The sequence below is a fragment of the Macaca thibetana genome, chromosome 16, assembly GCF_024542745.1.
Source record: "Macaca thibetana thibetana isolate TM-01 chromosome 16, ASM2454274v1, whole genome shotgun sequence".
NCBI lineage: Eukaryota > Metazoa > Chordata > Mammalia > Primates > Cercopithecidae > Macaca > Macaca thibetana.
The window spans coordinates 9,588,089-9,614,511 of record NC_065593.1 but is presented as its reverse complement, the minus strand read 5'-3'; the positions used below and the strand labels follow the sequence as shown (position 1 = coordinate 9,614,511).

General features: G+C 43.1%; 1 protein-coding gene across 2 annotated transcripts in view; it reads left to right on the top strand.

Moving 5' to 3' along the window:
• DNAH9 (dynein axonemal heavy chain 9) overlaps positions 1 to 26,423 on the top strand; it is a 378,056-nt gene that overhangs the window by 161,427 nt on the left and 190,206 nt on the right. For both annotated transcript variants that reach the window (XM_050764993.1, XM_050764994.1), the window contains 5 exons: positions 2,071 to 2,179; positions 4,299 to 4,446; positions 10,289 to 10,463; positions 15,595 to 15,768; positions 16,255 to 16,462. In XM_050764993.1, the coding sequence (XP_050620950.1) occupies positions 2,071 to 2,179; positions 4,299 to 4,446; positions 10,289 to 10,463; positions 15,595 to 15,768; positions 16,255 to 16,462 (814 nt within the window). The remainder of the gene's footprint in view (positions 1 to 2,070; positions 2,180 to 4,298; positions 4,447 to 10,288; positions 10,464 to 15,594; positions 15,769 to 16,254; positions 16,463 to 26,423) is intronic.

Genomic DNA, 26,423 nt, shown 5'->3' with positions numbered 1-26,423 from the left:
GGTGTGAGATGGAATCTCATTGTGGTTTTGATTTGCATTTCTCTCATAATCAGTGATGTTGAGATTTTTTTCATATGCTTTTTGGCCACATGTATGTCTTCTTTAGAGAAGTTTCTGTTCATGTTCTTTGTCCACTTTGTCATAGTGTTGTTTGTTTGTTTGTCATAAGTTTGCTTAAGTTCCTTATAGATGCTGGATATTAGACGTTTGTCAGATGCATGGTTTGCAAATATTTTTTCCCATTCTTTAGGTTGTCTGTTCACTCTGTTGATCATTTCCTTTGCTGTGCAGAAGCTCTTTAGTTTAATTAGATCCCATTTGTCAATTTTGCATTTGTTGCAATGACTTTTGGCATCTTTGTCATTAAATCTTCGCTCCTTCTTATGGCCAAGATGGTATTGCCTAGGTTGTCTTCCAGGGCTTTTATAGTTTTGGATTTACATTTAAGTTTTTAATCCTCTTGAGTTAATCTTTATATATCATGTAAAGAAGGGGGCCAGTTTCAGTCTTCTGCATATGGCTAGCCAGTTATCCCAGCACCGTGTATTAAATAGGCATTTCTTCCCCCATTGCTTGTTTTTGTCAGCTTTGTTGAAGATTAGATGGTCACAGGTGTGCAGCCTTGTTTCTGGGCTTTCTATTCTATTCCATTGATCTATGTGTCTGTTTTTGTACCAGTACCACACTGTTTTGGTTACTGTCACCCTGTAGTGTAGTTTGAAGTCAGGTAACATGATGCCTCCAGCCTTGTAGTTTTTTGTTTTGTTTTGTTTTGTTTTTGTTTTTTGTTTTGCTTATAATTGCCTTAGTTATTCTGGCTCTTTTTTGGTTCCATATGAATTTTAAAATAGATTTTCTAGTTCTATGAAGAATGTCATTGGTAGTTTAGTAGGAATAGCATTGAATCTATAAATTGCTTTGGGCAGTATGGTCATTTTAATGATTTTGATTCTTCCTATCCATGAACATGGGATATTTTTCCATTTGTTTGTGTAATCTCTGATTTTTTTAAGCAGAGTTTTGAAATTCTTTTTGTAGGGATCATTCATGAAGTACTATTATAAAAGGAACAGTATTAATATGAAATGTAAGTTATTTTCTTTTAAGAGTTCCATTGTTCCAGTATGGTCTAGTTCATTCAAATCATTGACATCACTTTAAACTGTTTAAATAACTTTTTTTTGTGATTCAACACACATACACACATATACACACAGGGGTGGTGGTGGAGAGTGTATAGGAAGAAAGAGAGGATTTTTGTAGAAAATTTAGAAAATACTAATTATCACAAAGAAGGAACGTATTTGTTCATTTTCACACTACTGATAAAGACATACCGGAAACTGGGTAATTTATAAAGAAAAGGAGGTTTAATGAACTCACAGTTCCACATAAATGAGGAGGCCTCACAATCATGGCAGAAGGCGAAAGGCATGTCTTACATGGCAGCAGACAAGAGAGAATGAGAGCCAAGTGAAAGGGGTTTCCCCTTATAAAACCACCAGATCGACTGGGTGACTCATGCCTGTGAGCACTCTGGGGAGCCGAGGTGGGCAGATCACGAGGTCAGGAGATCGAGACCATCCTGGCTAACACAGTGAAATCCCATCTCTACTAAAAATACAAAAATTAGCCTGGCATGGTGGCGGGCACCTGTAGTTTCAGCTACTCAGGAGGCTGAGGCAGGAGAATGGCGTGAACCGAGGAGGCAGAGCTTGCAGTGAGCCGAGATCATGCCACTGCACTCTAGCCTGGGTGACAGAGTGAGACTCCGTCAAAAAAAAAAAAAAAAAAAATCAGATTTTGTGAGACTCACTCACAACCATGAGAACAGTATAGGGGAAACCACTCCCATGATTCAATTATCTCCCACTGGGTCCCTCCCACAACACATGGGAATTATGGGAGCTACAATTCAAGATGAGATTTGGGTGGGGACATGGTCAAACCATATCAAGGAAATAATTATCCATAATCCCAACCAAACCAATAACAATCAGCCAAATCCCCACAGGCTGGCAAGGCACTTACCTCCTTCCTCACTGGCATGCCCTTCCCTGTTGTTTCCAGGTGCTGACATTGGCCAGCAATGAGAGGATTCCTCTGAACCCCACCATGAAGCTCCTCTTTGAGATCAGCCACCTGCGCACAGCCACTCCAGCAACTGTCTCTAGAGCAGGTACGGCCCAAGAAGGGAAGAACCACAAAGCTACTCCACTTAGGCATGTGCCTCTCGCTTCACACGTAGTTCTGCTGACTCAGAAGGAATCTCCACATGGGAGCCAGAAGCCTGACGTGCAGTTTTGTGAATTTGGAAATGTTGTGGTAATAAGAAGGGAAAGAGCTTTTGAGCTGCACAATTATCCTCTGCACAGAAGTGTCCAACTTAGGCTACTTTTAGGCCAGTTCTAGCCTCCCCGTCAATGGAGATGACCAAATATCACTGTTTCTCACTAACTCCTGGTGCAGAATTGTAGCTCTATACCTTAACTTTCCTCTGTCTCCACTGAACAAATTTATTAACAGAGACTGGAAGAGTTTTTAAAAAATTGTTTGGCAAAATCAAACTTAAAGAAGCAGGAGTAGAATGTCAGTTGCCAAAGGTGAGGGTTGGGGGGACAGGGCAGATGTTGGTCAATGGGTACAAAATTCCAGTTCTGCAGGATGAGTAAGTCCTAGAGATATGCTGTATAACACAGTGCCTATAGTTAACAATACTGTAGTGTGCACTTAAAAAAATTGTTGGGCCAGGCTTGGTGGCTCACACCTATCATCCCAGCAATTTATGAGGCTGGGATGGGCAGAGAGCTTGAGCCTGGGAGATTGAGACCAGCCTAGGCAACACACCAAAGCCCAATTACTACAAAAAAAAAATACAAAAAAGTGTTAAAGAGGCTAGATCTCATGTTAAGTGTTCTTAACACACACACACACACACACACACACACACACACACGCACACTTTTGGAAGTGATGGATGTTTATTACCTTGATTGCGATAATAGTTTCACTGGTGTATGCATATGTCCAATTTCAAATAGTATACCTTAAATATGTACAGCTTTTTATATATCAATTATACTCCAATAAAGCTGTTAAAAAATAATATTAATGATAAAATAAAAGGAAATAAATAGTAAAATAAAATAATTTAAAAAGAGATCTTGTTTGGCCTCTACCGTAATATTACATTCCCTTTCAAGAACCTCTGCTAAAATTGGTGGACACAGGCCAGGAGAGTTGTCTCTCCTGTCCTAGGGATACTCTAACAAGAGTAACGAATTTCCACAAACTTGGGGCTTTTAAATCAACAGAAATGTATTTTCTCACATTTCTGGAAGTTGGACATCCAAAATCAAGGTCAGCAGGGCTGTGCTTCCTCTAAAGGCTTTAGGGGAGAATCTTTTCTTGCATCTCCCAGCTTGGATGTTCCTTGGCTTGTGGCCCCATAATGCCAGTCTCTGGCTTCTTCCCATGGCCTTCTCTTCTGTGTATGTCTCTCCCCTCTGTCTCTTATTAGGACACTTAGAAATGTTCCACCCAGATAACTCAGGATAGTCTCATCTCAACATCTTTAACTTAATTACATCTGCAAAGACTCTTTTTCTTTTTTCTTTTCTTTTTTTTAAGACAGAGTCTTACTCTGTTGCCCAGGCTGTAGTGCAGTGGCACGATCTCGGCTCACTGCAAGCTCTGCCTCCCGGGTTCAAGCCGTTCTTCTGCCTCAGCCTCCCAAGTAGCTGGGATGACAGACGTGTGCCACCATGCGCAGTTAATTTTTTGTATTTTTAGTAGAGACGGGGTGTCACCATATTGGCCAGACTGGTCTTGAAGTCCTGACTTCAGGTGATCCACCTGCCTCAGCCTCCCAAAGTGCTGGGATTATAGGCGTGAGCCACTGTGCCCAGCCTGCAAAGACCCTTTCTCTAAATAAGATCACACTGGCAGGTTCCAGGGGTCAGGACATGGCCTTGACTTTCGGGGGACCACCATTCAACCCACTACATACCCCCCACATTCCCATGACAAGTATCGCTGATCTGTCACAGCCTTCTTTCTTCCTGAGCCTGGACTTGGCCTTGGGATTCTCAAAGCTGCTCCCCATCCATCTATCACCAGTCCATTGGAGTTGTTCCTCAATAGCAGACCCATTTACCCTCTCACATCTCAGCCAAATCTCCTTTTCTTTTCAGTTCAGTCTTCTGTACATTTTCCAAACAGAGAAAATAACTCCCTGGGGTGAAAAATATACTGATGTATACGGAATATTCACCTAACTATATTCTCTGTGCTCACAGGGATCTTGTACATCAACCCGGCAGACTTGGGATGGAACCCTCCGGTGAGCAGCTGGATTGACAAGAGGGAAATCCAGACAGAGAGAGCCAACCTAACCATTCTGTTTGACAAGTACATTCCAACCTGCTTAGACACACTCAGAACCAGGTAGGCCAAGAAATAAGGAAGATAGAGAGTCAAAGCAGCAATTAAAAGCCCATCGGTTCATACTTGGTGTCCTGCTGATGTTCTGTCCTGCCCCAAAGTCAGATGTTCCCAGAGCAATGCCTCCAGGCATGGCAGAAGGCAGAGGGAACACACATTAGGATGGCTACGGGATGCCTGTTGTCAGCTCAGGCATGAAGTGAGGTGAGTGAAGAGAAGGAAGATTGAAAGTTCCTTTCGTGAGTGCCACGTGGGTATATCTGAGGGAGGCTGTGGGTTGTAGTATCAGATTATAATCCAGAGACTCAGATCCTTCTGTGTACAGGGCAAGCAGCTCTGCATTTGTAATAAATAATCCACAGGCCAGATCAACAGACCTAGGGGTGAAAATGGCACATGTTGGTGACCTGTGGGGCCCACTCCCTGTGCCTGGCTGTGTGCGTTCACAGCCCAGATAATGTGGAATTGGGTATAATGTACCATCTGACGGTCCTGCCCTGTTGGATATTGTGAGTTTACCTTTCCTCTTATAGGTTTGTAAAAGTAAGAGCAACAAGCCCTGATCACTTATCACTTATCACTAAGCAAGAACTTAATCACTCTTGACCAAGAGGATACTTATTACAGCGAGAATACTATCTGTGTCAGCACAGGGAGCTGCCCGTGGTTGGAACCTGCTTTTGTTTTACGCTATTTTTTGTTGTTGTCGTTGTTACCATTTGACACATCATTCTGTGAAGCTGACACCCATCCCCATAGCGGAGGCAAGAATAGGCCCCTGAGGCTGGCTCTGTGAAAGCAGTGTGACTCAGAGCCCCATGAAGACACCACAGTTTAGGGTCAGGGTTATGTTTCCCGGAAACTAAAGTCTATCATTGCAGTTGATCCCTGCCTCTTTCTTCCTTGGCTTGTCAAGCATGGGATATGATTGTGCCTCCAATGATTTGCAAGCACGGAGGCCAAGGGGAAGGGAGCACTTCAGACTGCAGGAAACAATACTACAAGAGGGTGCCAGGCGCTCCCATTCCATATGCCCTGCCCATACCCCAAAAAATCCACTCCCATTCAAAGTGAATTTTGTATACTTAAAAATTGAGTTGCAGTCATGTAGGCGACATTGTGGTCTATCTTCGTTGTTTAATGAAACATTACTTTTGATTTCATAGTTTTTCTATTTCGGGGTCAATAATTATTCTTCCAACTCAACATATGTATAAGCCTTTGAAAAGCTTTTAGTCCCTGGGTGGCCCATGGGCTCTGTGGCCTTGGGAAGTCATAGGCTAAAGCAGCCCGTGGAGCTAACAGAGTCTGGAAGTGGAAAACAGTAGTTAATATCACAGATGGACTCGGGCAGCCAAGAGTTAGAAAACCAGAGAAGGGTAAGGTTTTAGGAAAATAGTCTATCCCTGGTTTTTTTGTTTGTTTGTTTTTTGGTTTTTGAGTTTTAAAATGCTTTTTAAAGTTTTATTTGTATAGATTTAGGGATAGAAGTGCAGTTGTGTTACAGGGATATATGGTGTAGTGGTGAAATCTGGCTGTTTAGTGCACCCACCACCTGAATAGCATACATTGTATCCAATGGGGGTATTTTATCCTCACCCCCCTGCCACCCTCCCACCTTTTGGAGTCTCTGGTGTTTATTATTTCACTCTGTATTTCCATATATACCTACTGTTTAGATCCCACTTACAAGTGAGAACAAACAGTTTTTGACTATCCGTTTCGCAGTCATTTCGCTAAGGATAATGGACTCCAGTTCCATGCATGTTGCTGCAAAAGACATGATTTCATTCTTTTTTATGACTAAGTAGTATTCCATGTGGTATACGTAGATATATATACACACCATTTTTTTTTTTTTTTTTGAGTCATTGTCTTGCTCTGTCACCCAGGCTGGAGTGCAGTGGTGCGATCTTGGCTCACTGCAGCCTCCACCTCCTGGGTTCAAGCGATTCTCCTGCCTCAGCCTTCTGAGTAGCTGGGATTACAAGTGAGCATTACCATATCCAGCTAATTTTTGTTTTTTTGTTTTTTTTTGTTTTTTTTTTGTCAGAGTCTCGCTCTGTAGTCCAGGCTGGAGTGCAGTGGCGCAACCTCAACTCACTGCAACCTCCGCCTTCTGGGTTCAAGCGATTCTCCTGCCTCACCTTGCCAAGTAGCTGGGACTATAGGCATGTGCCACCACGCCCAGCTAATTTTTTGTATTTTTAGTAGAGACGGGGTTTCACCATATTGGCCAGGATGGTCTCGGTCTCTTGACCTCGTGATCTGCCCGCCTTGGCCTCCCAAAGTGCTGGGATTACAGGCGTGAGCCACTGCACCCGGCCTAATTTTTGTATTTTTAGTAGAGATGGGGTTTTGCCATGTTGGCCAGGCTGGTCTCAAACCCCTGACCTCAGGTGATCCGCCTGCCTCAGCATCCCAAAGTCCTGAGATTATAGGTGTAAACCACTGCATCCTGCCTACACCACCTTTTAAATTCAATTGTCTGTTGATGGAAACTCAGGTTGATTCCATGACTTCGCTATTGTGAATAGTGCTGCAATAAACAAGAGTGCAAGTATCTTTTTGATAAAATAATTTCTTTTCCTTTGCATTCCCGTTCTTTAGGATTTTCCTGAGACGCTTGTCCCATATACCTTTAATTAAAAGTCTGCTATTTCTCACTGTGGACATTTAGAACAAGAGATGGCAAACTCGTGTGTCTTTGTGTGTGCATGTGTGCCGGTGCATGCACAAGCCTTTAAAACAGCTTTGAATATTCTGAGTGTATTAAGTCTATCCAGAGGCAACTCTCCCCGGAACTCTCTGCCCATTCTAGGTGTAATGTCTTTTCTTTCTTTTTTTTTTTTTTTTTTTTTTTTTTTAAACAGAGTCTCGCTCTGTCGCCCAGGCTGGAGTGCAGTGGTGCAATCTCGGCTCACTGCAACCTCCGCCTCCGGGTTCAAGAGATTCTCCTGCCTCAGCCTCCGAGTAGCTGGGACTATAGGCGCCCACCACCACACCCAGCTAATTTTTGTATTTTTAGTAGAGACAGAGTTTCACCATGTTGGCCAGGGTGGTCTCAATCTCTTGACCTCGTGATCTGCCCTCCTGGGCCTCCCAAAGTGCTGGGATTACAGGCATAAGCCACCATGCCCGGCCGATGTCTTTTCATTCTCACAGCCATCCTGCCGATGAGGGAGCTGTGGCTCCACGATGCTCCCCTGGCATCATAGCCAGTTAGTAACAGACACTTGCTTTAAAGCCTTCCTTCTATTTTATGCAGTCACAGTGTTGTAATGCTCGCTTCATGTGGCCCTGTCACTACAAAGCCGTGTCATGTCAACAGATAATAACTTCTTATTAAATAAGCAGGCCCATAAGGGGCAATTATAAAACAGCTTTATTTTATTTCCTACTGTTCCTTTAAAACCATTAGATGTGACTAGTTCTTCTCCTGCCCCTGCGTGAGATCTAGGTCAAGGTCTATGACTTTTCTGTATGACTTTTCCGATAAAAAGGCATCTGATCACTTCTAGTCACACAGTCATACATACACGTGTGTGTTAGGCCAGTGAAAATATAAAGAAACAAACTCCATTCATAATGGAGGCTTCTGCCCCACCCGCCTCAGCTCAGGACTGCAATGGGAAAGGGGCGTGTTTTTGACTTCTCTCCTTTCTCTGCCAGTGACCTACTCCCTGGCTATAACTTCTGACCCCTCGGCATAAAAGAGGGGTGGAGAGAAGAGGGGAAGGGGCAGGAGAAATCCTTACCTGACTGCAACTGGTGCGGCCTTAGTTGGTTGCCCCAACTGTGATAGATCTTGAAATCCGACTTCTTCTCTTTGGTAATTTTTGGGAACTCCTTGGCTCCTCCCCATCACTGGAAATCTTTCATCTGTTATTCTGGAAGAAAGTAACTGCTTCTCTAGCCCGTCAGGTCCCGCCTCCTACACAAACCCCATCTGACTCACCTGATCCCTCAGCCAGCACTCAGACAACCCCTGCTGCACACAGTCCACACCTGGATTCCAGGAGATGCTTACCCCTCCTCTGCTTTGACAAACTGGAGCACAGGCTGCACCCGCAAGGGACCTCCCCACTCTCCACTGGGAGATCAGCAACTCTCAGGGGTTTTCCAGGCAAGGGTCCTTCACCAACTCGGAGTAATCCTACTGAAGCCCCTTTCCCTGGCTGTTAGGGGAAAGCAGCTACCTTCCCTGTGCAGGAGGGGACACTCGTTGCCTACCCAGAGCTCTCTCTAGTATTCTGAATGCTAGTTTCCAGGCCTTCCAGCATCTCCCGCTTTGTCCTCTGTGCTCTTGAGAGGGTGAGAAGCCAGGGTTGCAAAACCCTCTGCAAGTCCCACCTAAGTTGTCTGGAATCTCTGTTTGGAATAGAAGGGCAGTTGGCACGTATCCTCTTTGTTATCCTCTCAGGCTTATCCAGCACTGAGCCTGAGAGAGTTGTGTTGTATCTGTCTGTTACAAATACACATCAAACAAATGAGGGAACACCCGTCGAGGAGTCACTCTTCTCATCACTCATGGAAGTAATACCTAGACTGTTAAACTCTAAAAACATCATAGCGTTTGTTGTAAGAATTGCAACTAGATTCAAAACCAGCACAAATGCTAAAAAGTGAATGGTGTGCCATGCAACTCTGAGGTTCAGTGCTGGGAAATGACTGTTAAGGTGTCCATTGACAGTGCCGTATATGTTATGAAAACGGACTCTGCCTCCAGGCTGCCTGTGAACATGTCATCCTGTGGGAGGTGGCGATGTGGGCTGAGTGTGGGGGTACGCTGTGTACTCTGCAGATACATGTGGTATGATGAGGGTACCCATGGAAAGGAAAGTATGTGTGCGTGAGCTTGTGTATGCTCCTGCTGCACGGGGCATAGGATGTCTTTTGTGCATCTCTTGATATCTGCCTTTCAATTGAGGCCTCTAAAGCCAAGATTAAAAGTGCAAACACCAGGCCAGGGCAGGGTTACAGAGGTGTACTTTCAGTTGAAGAACTCCATTCAGTTCATCATGATTGTATAAAATAACCATCTGTCCTGGTCCACTCTACTTCCCAGATAAGATCCCGGCCCCAGAAAAAGTCTTTTTGGTGTTTTCAATGGAAGGAAACTTCTGAGGTGAAGAGGTAAAAGGGCAAGCCTCAGAATTGCACCCAAAGTGCCTCTTTAGGTGCTTTTTTTTTTTTTTTTTTTTTTTTTTTGACGGAGTCTCACTCTGTCACCCAGGCTGGAATGCAGTGGTGTGATCTTGGCTCACTGCAAGCTCTGCCTCCCGGGTTCACGCCATTCTCCTGCCTCAGCCTCCTGAGTAGCTGGGACTACAGGCACCCACCACTGCGCCCGGCTAATTTTTTGTATTTTTAGTAGAGACAGGGTTTCACCGTGTTAGCCAGGATGGTCTCCATCTCCTGACCTCATGATCCTCCAGCCTCGGCCTCCCAAAGTGCTGGGATTACAGTTTAGGTGCTTTTTGACAGTTGCAGAAATTGTGAAACACGCGAAAAAGTGGTTTTTCCTTGTTGCAAACACCTGGGTTTCCCAGGGACTGAGAGGGGATCATCAACAGAAGGAGAAGCGCGCAGGGAGAGGGTGTCAAAGGAAAGGAGATGAGAAAGTCCTCAGGAGAGCTCTGGGCCCTTACTTCCTTACAAAGGAAGCTGGCACGAGAACAGCTGATGAGAATAAAGGCTTAAGTGGCGCTCTGGTCGTCTGTAATCCCAAAGAACTTGACAGGCCATGAGTCCGCTGAAACTGAGTGGTTCCATAGCTGTCCAACAGCACCACCAGAATGGAATATCCACTGTGTTTCAGATCCCCTCGGGTCTCTCTTTGCAGGTTTAAGAAAATCATTCCCATCCCAGAGCAGAGCATGGTCCAGATGGTGTGTCACCTTCTGGAATGTCTCCTGACCACGGAGGATATCCCTGCAGACTGCCCTAAGGAAATTTATGAGCATTATTTTGTGTTTGCTGCCATCTGGGCTTTCGGCGGAGCAATGGTCCAGGATCAGGTAAGGAGATATATTGAGTTCAACATCCACGTTGAAGTCTGTAGCAGCAAAACAATGAACCTTTAGCAAAGATTTGGAAGATAGGACAGCTAAATGTCAGAATGGACTTGAAAGCAGCAAACTATTTAGTCACCTACCTATTACTCTGCTAAAGACATCAGTCCCCCTAGCAAGCCCTTATAGGGTGAGATACATGAGGTCGTGGTGTGTTCAGAGCTTTTCCTTTTTGAGCTACTGAACATACCTTTGATTTCTTGGGAACTTATACAGTGTTTGAGTTTGAGCAACTGCTGGTATATATGCACTACTTTGCCAGGTGGTGTGTTTGTGGAGAAAGGGGTGGAAGAAGGCTGTGCTCTGGAAGCTTGAGTGGAAGGAAACCCTTCAGTTTTCTTAAAAACCTCTAGAACAAGGATGTACCACTCCCTACCAGGCCAGAGTTAACCATCATATCTCCATACCCACGAAACTCAAAGCTGTCTAGAGAACGTTGGACCAAAGTCTAATTAGCATCTAGGATTGGAAAACCAAAGTGGAATTTATCTCATACTGTTAACTGCTATAGTCTCATGTTGAGTGGAAGAAGGGATATGTGGTTTGGAATATCTTTGCATCCTATCCCCTCACCCTTCTGGTATTTCTAGCCTTTTTCTTTACTTATTTTTCTCCAAATAAAATATATTTTATCTAGAAAGAAAAACATTCAATATTATGCAAACCAGTCTTTTATAAACTGATGATAGCTATTATGCAATATTGCATGGCAATTAAGAACATGGACTGTGTTAGCAAATTTTAAGTATACAATAGAGTATTGTTACTATAGGAACTTTCTGGTACAGAAGATTTATTCATCTTGGACTTAATCATTTTTATAACCAAAACTTTGTACCCTTTGACCTATACCTTCCATTGCTCCCTCCCCCAGCCACTGGCAACCTCAATTCCTCTCTTCACTTCTGTGAATTGACTATTTTAGCTGCATCTTGTAAGTGGAATCATGTCAGATTTGTTCTTCTGTGCCTGGCTTATTTCACCTAGCATGACAATCTCCAGGTTCATCATGTTGTTGCAAATGGAAAGATTTCCTTTTTCTTAAAAAAAAAAAAAAAAAAAAAAAAAAGAAAGATTTCTAAGAGGGAAGATAAATCTTACATCAAATGTTCTTAGCACAAAACAACAATAACAATAATAGTAACGATGATAAATAAGAGCATGGAAGGGAACTTTGAAGGTGATATGGAGGTTTATGCATAGACTGTGGTGATGGTTTCACAAGTATATTCTAAACTCATCACATCGTATGGGTTAAATATGTACAGGTTTTGTATATCAGTCATACTACCATAAAGTGATTTTTAAAAATCAATGAGAAAAGCAAAAAATAAAAATAAAAAAGAACATGAACTATGGATTTGAACTGTAACTCTGCCCCTATTATCTGGGGAACCTTAGTCAAGTAACTTAACCTCTCTCTACCTTACTCTCGCCATGTTCACAAAGGATAATGATGGGGTACCCAGCTCCTAGGAGGGTGGTGAGGATTAAGTTGAATGCATACTGTTCTAATCACTCAGCATGAATCTATGCAAGGTACTTAGCACAACCCATGGGTGTTTATTATTAATATTCTTCTAGTAAAAATATTCGGTTCCATAGCAAGTATCTGCTGCCTCTCTTGCAACGGGGGATCAGACCAAGCTGTAATTGTTAGAAAGTTATGATTTACCCTTTTCAGTCTGGATTGATTGTGAGCCTCTTTCAAAGAAAAGTAGAAAGTTTCAGCCTCCTCCGGCAAAATCATGTTCTAGAAATCCAAAATGAAAGTGAACTTGGACACAAAAGAATTAGCAATTAACTTCTTTTTCATTTTCAAGGGCCCTGGCTGTTAACATCCGTCCTACCACCCATCACTCCCTGATGTGTTCTTTGGTGCTCAAAATTCAGAAAGCAGCTCTCACAGGCTCTCAGGAAGTGCACCTTTCTCTACCGCCCTCCCCAGAGCCGGATGCCCTGGAGGCAGAAAGGGAAATCTCCAAGGACAGGAGGATAGATGAACCAGGAGTTCGACATCTGAGAATTTTCTGCTGTCTGTTCTGTAGTCTTTGGAGCTTCTCTGTGGACTACTTCTTTGACAGCTTTACGTTTCCCCTTTGAGGCAAGGAGGCAGAGATTTCAGCAGGATGGATGAGACCTGGCTGAACTGCACAGAAATCCCAAATGCATAGGTTATTACTCCCCATCAAATGCAGTCTCTGACCTGGGGCTGGCAAAATGTCAGACAGCGACCGCTGGGCTTCTCTCTCGTATTGATGCTGAGCAGGCAGTGGGGTAACAGGATGAAAATATGTGATCAATTTTTCTAACTCTGGGTATAAAAATTTAAATCCCCTCAAGCCTTTTAAAAGCCCCAGAGAAAGCATCCCTCCAGGCGTCCTGGGCACTGGAGCACTTGAAGTAATCGACAGCCCTGCCGGCAACCTGGGGAGAGGACAAGGGAGAAAGCTTTTAGCAGCAGGGCACATCCCAGACCCCTACACAGCCTGCATTAAAGCTAAACACCAAAAGTAGTGCTGTAAATAGGAAGGTAGGAATTTCGCCAACATATTCACATCAGGAACACCAATGGTGCTTACATTGAAAAAACTTTCATAAAAGCAGAACAGAACTACAAAAAAAAACTCTCAGAAACATGAGGTGGAGAAAACACCAGATTGTGAGACTGACAACCTGAGTTCAACTCCCAATTCTGTCTTTTCATAAAACACCCACTTTATAAAATAGGAATAATTTTAAGTAACCAGGATAACCCATAGCATTGTGAAAATGAAGCGAAGTAACACTGGGTTCCCAACTCTACCACAGTATGCCAGTAAAGTCCTCATGTCCTCCAGGTTAAAGGGCAGAGAGAAAACAGTGAACTGTCAGAGCCCAAGGGATATGGGGATTTCAGAAGGGACCATGCTGAAGAGATACCATGGAGTGGAATTAAGATAGGATCATTGGGCTGGGCGCAGGGGCTCAGGCCTGTAATCCCAGCACTTTGGGAGACCAAGGCAGGTGGATCACGAGGTCCATAGTTCAAGACCAGCCTAGACAATATGGTGAAACCCCGTCTCTACTAAAAATATAAGAAGTTAGCCAGGCTTGGGCATGGTGGTGGGCGCCTGTAGTCCCAGCTGCTCGGGAGGCTGAGGCAGAGAACTGCTTGAACCCGGGAGGCGGAGGTTGCTGTGAGCCGAGATCACGCCACTGCACTCCAGCCTAGGCGACAGAGTGAGACTCCATCTCAAAAAAAAAAAAAAAAAAAAAAAAAGAAAAAGTAAAAGAAAGGACCATTGGACTGGCCCAGCAGAGGTCACCTTGATTTTACAGTGTCCAATTATAGTACAAGGTGCAGTCAAGTACTAGCTTACAGGAAGGTGAGACAATGTCGGTATGGCCCAGCCAAGGGCTTAGCTGAGAAATTGCCGGGCATCTCAAGGCAGCATCGGGGGTGAGGAAAGGAGAAGACCCACACTTCCTTCCTTCTAGAGGTGGCCTTCATTTCAGAGTTTCCATAGAAACCTAAAATCTGGTTTTTGTAGAAAGTTGAAGGTCTTGAAGCATATTATCTAGGAGTTAAGAATGGGGGTTTCCTCTAGGCTTCTGGTTCCAGAGAACAATATTGAGAAGTTATAACGTCCCCTTGATCTAAATTCAAATCAGAATCAGAACATCAAACAAATCTTTTCTTATCTTACCACCCATTTCCACTGTCATTTTAAAGCAAAAGACTTCAATCCTATTTACTTAACAGACAGCAAAATGAGGAATGCCCTTTTTTTGGGGTTCATAGTTGTTGCCATGTGCCCAGCTCCCTGGTCTGTTCAGCCTTTGAACTCTGTCTTTGTCCTGCCCTCCATGAATATTTTCTCTCTCTCTCTTTTTTTTTTCTTTTCTTTTTTTTTTTTTTTTTTTTTTTTTTTTGAGACAGAGTCTCGCTCTGTCGCCCAGGCTGGAGTGCAGTGGCACGGTCTCAGCTCACTGCAAGCTCCACCTCCTGGGTTCACACCATTCTCCTGCCTCAGCCTCCCGAGTAGCTGGGACTACAGGCGCCCACCACAACACCTGGCTAACTTTTTAGTATTTTTAGTAGAGACAGGGTTTCACCATGTTAGCCAGAATGGTTTCCATCTCCTGACCTCCTGATCCGCCCGCCTCGGCCTCCCAAAGTCCTGCGATTATAGACGTGAGTGACCCGCCCGGCCGAATGTTTTCTAAAATGTCCAATTTTTTTTTCTTTTAGGATTTTCCTTAGTTCGGTATGTTTAAAGAGTGGGTTTGCCCTCCCAGAGAGTTGCCAGTAGCAATGGGTATGTTTTGGGTCTCAGTGTGTGTGTGTGTATGTGTTTGCTTGGACACAATAAGATGGTTTGAGTACACTGGGTGTACAGCCCATGCATAAGAGGCTCATTATGTAATAGGCATGCATGCAAATTATATGACTCTACTTATTCCTTTTGTCAGAAAGACCAGTACAGCTCTGTCTCCCCTGCTGCTCCTAGATTCTAGGATTTTAGCTCTTGCAAGAACCTTGGAAATCTTTCTAGAAACCTCATTTTACAGATGAGGAGATTGAGGCATAGAAAGAAGGACCTGCCTGTGGTTACCTACCTGACACCCATACCCTTCTGAGGCTCTTCTCACTCCAGCGCTCTGTGCCCCAGGTGTCAAGAGTCACCGTTCCACTCCAACCTCAGGCTGCCACCCTGGGAACTGCAGAGAATCTCAGGCGTCAAAGAATGGGGCCAATCTATCTCTCCAGGAGTTCTTGATTCTCCCCCATGTTCTTCCACCTCCCTCCCTCAACCCTCTCCACCCTTCAATGGCTGCAAGACATGGCAGGACCAGGCTGGCTCAGCTGCGTGGTCAAGCAAGGATGCCTGTGCGTGCCCCCTGCATAGTTGGGCCTGGTCAGGGTTGACCCTCAGGGCAGCGTTGCCTTCCTGGAGAAGCTGGTCTATCCGGCAGGCCCGCACAGGGAGGAGCACATTATCCTGCCCTGACCCTCTATCTTATGCTGTGGCCTCCTGTGTGGGCTTCTTGAGTTCTGGAGGACCTTGTCCCCTGACTGTCTTTGTTTTTACAGCTTGTGGACTACCGGGCAGAGTTCAGCAAATGGTGGCTGACTGAGTTCAAAACAGTCAAGTTTCCTGCCCAAGGAACCATCTTTGACTATTACATCGACCCAGAGACCAAGAAATTCGAGCCTTGGTCCAAGCTCATCCCCCAGTTTGAATTTGACCCCGAGATGCCCTTGCAGGTGAGTGCGGCTGAGCGGCCCAGGACGTGCGTGCAGTTACCCTCAAGGATCTGCAGTGGCTCCAGTAGCAGCCGCGCATGGGCATCTGAGCATTTGTCCTTGCTAGGAACTAGTCATCCCCAGCTCCATGACTTTGCAGAGGAGATGATAGGCGTAATGAAGTCACAGATTCTCCTAAAGGCCAGGACATTTCCTCAAGAGAGGAGGAAATGGCAGGGGCAGAAGATTTTAAAATGCATTAGAGAGGCCACAGAGAAAGAGGCCCGGGTGGTAGAGAAGAGTGGGGAAGCTCTCTGCCCAACTGCAGGGAGCCCAGAGAGCGAGTCTGTGGGATAGTCCCACTGTGAATATCAGGGAAGATACTCCTGACCTGTGTTGATTTGGGGAGCTCCACATCCCCTCTTCTGAAATGCTTTGGAACATTGGTGGTACATCTGTTTCTCCCTGGAACCCACCCTTGGCAGGTTTATTGTGCTCCTGTTCCAGGCATGTTTGGTGCACACGAGTGAGACCATCCGTGTGTGCTACTTCATGGAGCGGCTGATGGCGCGGCGGCGGCCTGTCATGCTGGTGGGCACAGCTGGCACTGGCAAGTCAGTGCTGGTGAGAGCTAAGCTGGCCAGCCTCGACCCCGAGGCATACCTGGTGAAAAACGTGCCATTCAACTACTACACCACGTCGGCAATGCTGCAGGGTAAGCAGCCCAGGGCACCTGGGGTGGGGAGGTGTGTGGGTGGCCGTGTCACCTGACACAGAGCTGAAGCCGAGCGTCAGGTGCCTGCCTGGCTGTACTTCTGCGTACCCCAGCACTGTGCACTTCCTCCAACGTGCCCCTTCTCACCTCTCCCCACATGCCTCTTTCTGGCTCCTCCAGGACCCCTTAGCTCCGCTTCTGGTCTTTCTTTCTACATTCCTCCCTGGCCTGTTAAATTCCTCAAGAGCAAGGTGTTCAACACAGAGCAGTTCAGCACCTTGATGACAAAGACAGCTACAAGCCATGGAGAGATTTGCAAGAACTTGCAGGCTTCTGGCACTGAAAGTGTCTCTAGAGATCATTTAATTCCTCTCTCATATTATGGATGGGGAAACTGAGACTCTGGTAAAAGGATGTGATTGCCCAAAGTCACCGCCAAGTGGCGAGGCAGGCATGACACATCCGGTCTTCTGACTCCACCTGGGGCTTGCTTTTCCCCGGTGTTGACACACAGAGCTCCCAAATAGACATGGGCCACTGGTGATGTTTTCCTCTTGCCAGAGTCTCTCTCCGCTTAACTCATTTACAACACAGTCTTCTTTTTCATGGAAACAACACATTGACTAAAAACAGCTTTGTTTTGGAGAAGCTTCCAAGCCATTCTTTCAACAAAATGAGGGGAGAGGCAGGGCTGGGGAGAAACCCTGATGTTACTTCCCAAACAGCGACAGCCTTGTCCCACTCTGTTACTTGGTCTGAATTTCCCAGGTGACACTGCAGTGCCTCCCCACACCTAGATGTGAGCTGTTTGCAGATGGATAAGTTAGGAGCCATAGCTTATAACGTGAAAAGTGAACCTGGCACTCTCGTTATCCGCTACATCACCCAGGCCTTAGGTCAGCAGACTTGCAAAGCAGGCTTTGTGTGCACCACCATTTACTCTGCCTTGACCATTTTACCCAGTCCTTCTGCCATCCCTGCCTGGTGTAAACCCCGGAGTCGGCCTGCAGTGTTGCCCCTGCTAACAGTCTACTTTGCCCCCGGGGGAATTCTTTCTGCACAGTTTTGCCAGCTCTTGTAGGATTCGGGTCCAGCCAACTCAAAATGCTGATGGTGGGGAGCACCGCCTCTGCTCTCTGCCCCTCAGAGCAGCTAGGTGCCTCAAGCATGCGGACAGAGGTTCAGACTTCCCCCCACCCGCCCTTCAGTGCCAGAGACTTCTTCACCTATTTCAAACTCACCTCTGGACTACATCTGCTGCTGAACCAATCCCAATCCAGCAACTGACTGTAGTTCAGACATGAACATTAACAAGTAAGACAAAACGAAACAACAAAGATTTACATCAGAACTTTACTAGTTTGTCAAAGATGTAAACATCTTCTATTCAAATACTGAAAGAATTGTTCGTCCACTTTTTGTGCTCTTCACAATGTTGCAGCAACAAGCATGACACACTTTTAAGTATAATCGGAATTGTTAACATTTTCCTTATTATTTTCACAAGTCTACAAAACAAATCAAGTCCTAGATTGTAGCGTTTGCCAATTTCCATGTTGTAAATACTCCCACCACGGCCAATTGTAAGCTACCAATGCAATGTCAGTGAACAAGGAGTCAGGAAGTACACCATTATAAGCATTTCCACTTTACAGATACAATGGATGAAAATAACCTCCAGTATACACATGATAGTAAATGTCATAAAATAATTAAGATGTGATGAGTTTTGAATATTTATTACCATGATTTTCAATATAATTTACTTAATTATACATTTGTCTATATTTATTTATTTATTTGTTTATTTTTGAGATGGAGTTTCACTCTTTCTCACCCAGGCTGGAGTTCTGTGGTGTGATCCTGGCTCACTGCAACCTCTGCCTCCCGGGTTCAAGCAATTCTCTTGTCTCAGCCTCCCAAGTAGCTGGGGTTTCAGGTGCCTGTCAAGACACAGGGCTAATTTTTGGATTTTTAGGAGAGACGGGGTTTAACCATGTTGGCCAGGCTGGTCTCAAACTCCTGAGCTCAGGTGATCCGCCTGCCTTGGCCTCCCAAAGTCTTGGGATTACAGGCTTGAGCCACTGCGATCGGCCTAATTTATTTTTTAATAATGGTCATGTTTAACAACCGGCTTGCACAATTCCCTTGGTTTCAATAATCAGCTCCAGTAAACCACTGGCTTAGTCTTTACTCCATGAGGCCTCAGCACCATCACATCGTAACCTTCCATCAAGGCCGAAGACATCGCATCAGCACCTGGCCGTGACCTGAAGCAGACTTCACCTGTCTGGCTAATTTAAATCTTAGCACTTCGCCGTCTGCCTCATAGAATTCCTCTTTCTTGTTCAAATATCTACCCTTATTTGCAAGCCTCGAGTCCAACAACTGATCGGATTACCAGCTCTGCCCCTTTACCTCAATTCTTACTACTGTGACAACTACATTACTACTACTACTACTACTACTACTACTACTAATAATAATAATAGCAACAACAACTGACATTTATCAAAGACTTATCTGGAATGTGAATCTGACTTAGACTTTTACACTTTTTTTATTTTTTACTTCTTTAATCTTGTACAGCTCTGTGAATAAGAATTTGTATTACCTTCATTTTATACATGAGAAAACTAAGGCACAGAGAAGTTAAACAAGCTACCCTGTGACACACAGTAAGTGGGGGCGCCAGGGTTCCAGAGAGTCTGACTTTAGAGCCTGTGCTCTTAACCACTAGGCTATACTGCTTCCCTGCTAAGAAAATACTTTGAAAACTGCAATAAATATTCAGCATTATTACTATTATCATTAGTAGTACTATTCAGGTATTCCAGAGGAATGATTTTCTATTTAATTGATTTTTCTATGTAAATGATTTTCTATTTAATTTTATTAAATAGAATATATTTAATAATTTATTCTAAAATTATTACAATTAATGATTTAATAAAATTAAACAGAAAAAGTGATTTAATTCTATTAAAGAGGTTTTATAATATTTTTTAAATATCCTTTAAATAGAGGGTAAACATTTGGAATCAAGGAAGAGAAGATGAGTTTCTCACACTGCCCTGACCTGTCATTCTCACTCTGGATCTCTCACCTAGAGGGCTTTCTCCTTCCCTCCTGTTAGAACACAGAGAATTCCTTTTTTCTTTCTTGAGACAGTCTCGCTCTGTCGCCCAGGCTGGAGTGCAGTGGTGTAATCTTGGTTCATTGTATCCTCTGCCTCCTAGGTTCAAGCGATTCTCCTGCCTCAGCCTCCCCAGTAGCTGTGACTACAAATAAATCTCAAAATGCTGTTACATAGAACCAGGATGAAAACTAGCTCTCACTGTAGCTGAGCATTCACCAAAACCCAACACTTTCTGTTTCTTGTTAATTCCCTAATGGCCTGTTGGTAACGTTAGACCGTGAAGCCATCCCTCCTCGCACCCTAAGGGATGGAGAAAGCTACTGTTCTCTAACCTCTCCTGTCCAGAGGCAACCAGGAACTGGGGAGTCAGCCGAAGCCCAGAGTAGCAGCATATATGTAACAACATTCATGCAATAAAGCTCAGACCCTTAACTCTGAAAAATGCTGTATTCCCTTTTATTCCCTTATGGGAACTTCCTTCCTCTTGCCTTATGCACAGTGCAAACAATCTTGATTATTTGGGCTTCTCAGCCTAAAACATTTTAAGAGCAACAACATGGCAGGAGAAAGGGTGTTACCAATGATTTAAAAAGTTACAGCTAGAAACCAGGTATCAAACAGGGATTTGGAGAATCAGCTGAATGTAAGAGAGATGCGTACACTCAAAAGACACCTGCTCTAGTATCATTCAATGAAGAGGGAAACTGTTGCACCTCCTTTGTGAACCCGTTACTCATTTTGCAGCCCAGTGTCTTAATCGTTATTTGCACTTGAGACCCTGTGTATTTAAGAAAAAGTTGGATGTGAAGTGGCATAGTCTGCTTGAAAGGACAGTTAGCACACGCAAACAGATGTGCAAATTTATGTTTATAATGTGTCTGTAATGGTAAAAGGGGAGCAACAGCCTAATTGTCTGTATGATAGAATATTAAGCAATGTTCGAAAGAATGAGAAAATTCTATAAGTACTGAATTGGAACTATTTCCAAAATGTTGTTGACTGAGAAAAGGAAGATATAGAACAGTATATATAGCATGCTCCAAACTGTATCTTGTTTAAAAAGAAATATATAAAAATTTACTCACTTATATGATTTTCAAAAATATGTATAATATATACACACACACATAATTTATGCCTATATAAAAACTTAGACAATGTCCAGAAGGACACAAAAGAAACATAGACGGCACTTGTTGCTGGCAAGGGAAACTGACTGGGTGCTGACGGTGGGATAGAGAATTATTTAAACCTTTTATGTTTAACTATAAAATATTTCAAACATGTACAAAAGTACAGAAAATAATATAGCAGATGCCAGTGTAGCACTATCCAGATTTAACAGATGCTAAAGTGTTAGCATTATGCTAAATGGAACTTAGCATTATGAGTGCAGCTAATAGGCGGGGCTAGAGGCTTCTGCCTGTAATCCCAGCACTTTGGGAGGCTGAAGGGGGCGGATCACCTGAGGTCAGGAGTTCGAGACCAGCCTGGCTAACATGGTGAAACCCTGTCTTTACCAAAAATATACAAAAAAATTAGCCGGGCATGGTGGTGCGTGCCTGTAGTCCCAGCTGCTCAGGAAGCAGAGGCAGGAGAATTGCTTAAACCTGGGAGGTTGAGGCTGCAGTGAGCCGAGATCGCACCACTGCACTCCAGCCTGGGCGACAGTGTGAGATCCCTGCCACAAAATAAAATAAAATAGAATAAAAACAAGTACAGTTAATACATCACCCCTGTCGCTCCTTTCTCCTTCCTGCCTCTTATTAACTAGAGTACTAAACTCAACGTGTCTCATTCCAAGTTTACACTTTTGAAACAAATATGTAGCCATAAAATACATAATGTTGCATATTTAAACTTTAAATATGCCATACTATACCTGTCTTTGGCGACTTACCTGTATTAGTCCATTCTCACACTGCTATAAAGACATACCTGAGACTGGGTAATTTATAAAGGAAAGAGATTTAATGGACTCACAGTTCCATATGACTGGGGAAGCCTCACAATCATGGTGGAAGGCAAAGGAGGAGCAAAGGCACATCCCACATGGTGGCAGGCAAGAGCGCGTGTGCAGGGGAACTGCCCTTTAGAAAGCCATCAAATCTCATGAGACATATTCACTATCATGAGAACAGCACAGGAAAACCTGCCCCCATGATTCAATTACCTCCCAGCAGGTAGGACACGTAGGGATTATGGGAGCTACAATTCAACATGAGATTAGGGCGGTCACACAGGCAACCCATATGATTACTTTTGTAATCATTGTCTTAATACATGCAGATCTATTTCATTTATTTTCACTGCTGCATAGAATTCCATTGTGTGAATAAATCACAGCTCATTTATCCTTTTTCCTACTGAAAGGCAGCATAATCTTTTTACATTTTTTTCTTTTCTAAAAAAAAGCTATATTGAGTTATAATTGACATAATAAACTGTACATATTTAAGGTGTACAATTTAATACATTTCAAAATATTTATACATCATGAAATCATCATAATTGAAATAATGAACATAACCATCACCTCCAAACGTTTCCTTACATTCCTTTGTAATCCCTTCCTCCCAACCCCCGCCCACCTGCCCTGTTTCAACCACTGATCTGCTTTCTATCACTATAAATTAGTTTGCATTTTCTAGAAATTTGTATAATGGAGTCACGAAATGTGCACTCTCTTTTTTTCCTGGCTTCTTTCACTCAGCATGATTTTGAGATGTATCCATGTTGTTGAGTGAATCAACGGTTCATTCTTTTCATTCTTGAATAGTAAGATAACGTATGTGAAACACTCAAAATGATTCCCAGCATACGATAAGTGCTTTGTAAATGGAAGCTGTTATTATAATAATATTAACAACCTACTTCTCAAATTTAAGAATCTATATCGAACAAAAATTTCTAAGCCCCAACTGCCAAAAAACAAAAAGCAACAAAAGCAAACCTTTTCTTCTTGAAAAATAAGTTGAACACAAGCTACGCTAAAACAGAAATAATGTTTTGGGGAGAAATATTCCAGCTTTCAAATAGACAGTAACTCCACCCAGCAAGTCAATTCCTAGAGGTCTCCAGGGGGACTTTTTGCAGCTCAATCATCCTGCCAGCCCATCAGATGCTATTTTTCTCAAAATCTGATGTTCTTTTTTAGAGGAGGCAGCTGGTTGATAATACCTGCATCTCTCCTCTCTTTCACTGCATCCAGTTCTGGAGTCTCCATTGTACTTCTCTAAACACGGATTCAGAACTCCTTGATACCAGTGGGGGCTGTACTGCGGGCTCACAGTGTGGGTGGCACACCCTTTAATGTTTACAGTGGGTCAACCTTTGTGCAAAGGGCTTTCCTCACCTACTTCATTTAATCCTCTCCAGCCTATGAGACTATTTCGATATGGCTTTTGACTGCAAGTAGTGGAAAATCTGACATTAGTGGCATAAATAGAGATTCTGTTTTTCACATGACAGGAATTCTGCAGGCAGGCAATTGTTAATCAGGTTATCACTGTTAGTAACAGTGATACCAATGCTAAGATATTCGCTCTTCTCTTGGCTCCTCCTTCAAGGTGGCAGAATGGCTGCTGCATCAGCCATCACATCCGCATCCAAAAAAAAAAAAGTGGTAGGGGGAGATAGTGCCCATGTCCTGACATGGTAGCTCTCCAGGAACTTTATACATTTATGCCTATGTCTTAATGTTCAAAACTGTGCCACATGACACCCCAGCTGAAGACTGGCTAAAGAGAAGGAGGTTGGAATGGTGTCCAACACAGATCTGATGATAGTCCCCAGTTTTACAAGTTAATCAAATGAAGCTTAGAGGTGTTAAGGACTTACCTCAAAGTCACCCTATGAGTTAACAGCAAAGCAGTCTTATTTCATGAAGCTATGAAGACCTTCTACTTTGATAAGACTTTTAAGTCATACATCTTAATTTTTCATAATAGAATGCCAACTCTGCTTCTGCTCATCTGATATCTAGAGCATATGGATATCTTTTTCTATGATAGTCAACAGAATAGGCCCTTCCGTCAGTCATTGAAAAATGTTTATTACTGGGTAACACATGCACAAACCACAGGTTCGTAACACTGACACCTCAAGCCGAGAGAGACGGAGATGTGTTCATCCTCCATTCCAGCAGTTTCTCTGAACTCCACAAACCTAGCTGTACTGCTTTCATTCCCTTCATTAAATCACAATATAATCGTCCACCCTTGGGTTTTGTTGAGGGTTACTATAATAAAAAGTAACTTTAAGTTATTTAGTTCAACCTCAGTTGAAGACCATTCTGTAGCCTGATACCTGTTTTATAAGTATCTGTGATATATGCCTCCTGGAATTTGGTGCCTGCAAAATTTTTAGAGGAAAGAGGAGATGACTCTGTACCAGTAACCTGAGATGACATGGTTATTGTAATTAAACACAGATTTAGTTCTGAGCTTTCAGGCAAGCAGTTCATAAAGGAAAATGTGAGATAAATTTTTATGTGTTTACAGTAACTATGTCATCCTACATTACTAGTGTAGTTAAGTTTCTTCTCATTCTGTATTGTTTAGCAATCCCTATTTAGTCTTTATTTTAATTGGTCTGTTTAATGTCTCTTTAAAGACTTTAAGTCTCTTCTTGTTCTTTTTGAAAATATAAATAATTTTAAAACAAAAGAATTCATAGAGACCCACAAGACAGGATAGTTTAGAAGCAGGATAGTTTAGAAAAGTAGGAACAAAGAGCTTAGTTAAGGCTTCAATGGGCTTATAGTTTTAGCGTACAGGGAGAAGGCCAAAGATCAAGCTTATCACAGTTCTGAATTATCTTGCCATCCAGCTGTGATTTCCATTATTAGCTCAACAAACATTTGAGTGCTTAATTACACTAATTATATAGGAGCTCAGATGTCTGAAATTTTGTATAAAATAGATCTCTGGGCCGGGTGCAGTGGCTCACGCCTGTAATCCCAACACTTTGGGAGGCTGAGGTGGGCGGATCACAAGGTCAGGAGATCGAGACCATCCTGGCTAACATGGTGAAACCCTGTCTCTACTAAAAATACAAAAAATTAGCCGGGCGCGGTGGCGGGCGCCTGTGGTCCCAGCTACTCGGGAGGCTGAGGCAGGAGAATGGCGTGGGCCCGGGAGGTGGAGCTTGCAGTGAGCCAAGATCGTGCCACTGCACTCCAGCCTGGGCGACAGAGCAAGACTCCGTCTCAGAAAAAAAAAAAAAAGAAAAGCATCTCTGTAACCTGTTTATAACCTGTTTATTATAAACCTCAAGGTTGGACAGGACCTTAAAAGATCTAATCAAATGTCCAATCTCAAAGGAGCATTGTGCTTACAATTATTACAAACAGACAGCTCTCTTCCACCTAATACATTTTACTTCATGACAGAAATCAAAGTGAAATCATCAAAGATGTGTCATCTAGTGAGCAAGACATTCTACTTGGAATCATGGGAAGTTCAAATATAGTATAATGAAATTGAAAGCAACACATATTTTAGGCAATAGAAAAATAATTCCATAAATTTTGGTACATCCAAATTATGGAACACAACGCAGCAATTAAAATCATGTTTTAGGAGTATGTTTATTACCATATAAAGAGGTTTACAATACATTAAATTAAAAAATACAGGCAGTATATTCAGTATAATTTTGATTGTGTAGAAAAAAAATCTAAGCAAAAAAAAAAAAAAAAAAACAGACTAGAGTAAAATACACCAAAATATTGAAAGAGAGTACTTACAGCTAGTTGATAGAACTATGGGTGACTTTCACTTCATTATTATAATTTTCTATGCTTTTTAGTCTTTCTAAAATGAATATGTATTATGTTTATAATCATGCAAAGTATGTTATTTTTTGAAAGAATAAATGCAAAGCCCTTACAAGATAACTGAAAAGTCTTAATACATGAAAAATTAAATAATATGAAAGGAAAAGGGTTCAAACAGGTATGCAAATCATATCCATGCAAAATAAGACATGATTAATTACTAATGATCTCTGTCAAAAATATGGTGCGGGCAATGAGTTGACTAAACTGATAATTTTCAAGGGCAGAAGCCATGTCTTTATAATGTTTAAGAAGTAAGGAAGGCCAGGTGCAGTGGCTCATTCCTGTAATCCCAACACTTTGGGAGGCCGAGGCAGGCAGATCACCTGAGGTTGGGAGTTCAAGACCAGCCTAACCAACATGGAGAAATCCTGTCTCTATTAAAAATACAAAATTAGCCAGGCATGGTGGCGCATGCCTGTAATCCCAGCTACTCAGGAGGGCTGAGGCAGGAGAATTGCTTGAACCTGGGAGGCAGAGGTTGCACTGAGCCAAGATCGCGCTATTGCATTCCAACTAGGCAACAAGAGTGAAACTCCATCTCAAAAAAAAAAACAACAACAACAAAAGAAGAAGTAAATATTGGAGTAGTGGTTATGTGAGGTTTCATTGCCAGGTGGACCTGGGTTAAAATCCTGGCTTTGACACTTAGTAGCTGTTTGACTTTGGATAAAATCACTAAATTTCTCTAAGCCTCAGTCTTACCATGTATTCAAAGACTTTTAAGAGGCAATGATAATACATGATAGGGCTCTGTGAGGATCAGTGCTATAATCCATGTCAAGCACTCACTCACTGGTAATGCTTCGTGGTGAATGAAGAAACTGCTCTAAAGTTCAGGGCCTGGAGGAATCACTGGGACTAGAATTGTCCAGGTGGGTGGGAGCGAAGGCTTACAAGGGCTCTCTTGCTGGGTAACATGGAGAAGCTTTGGAATTACTATCTAAAAACCTGGATTCTAATTCCAGCAAGGTATTTAATCT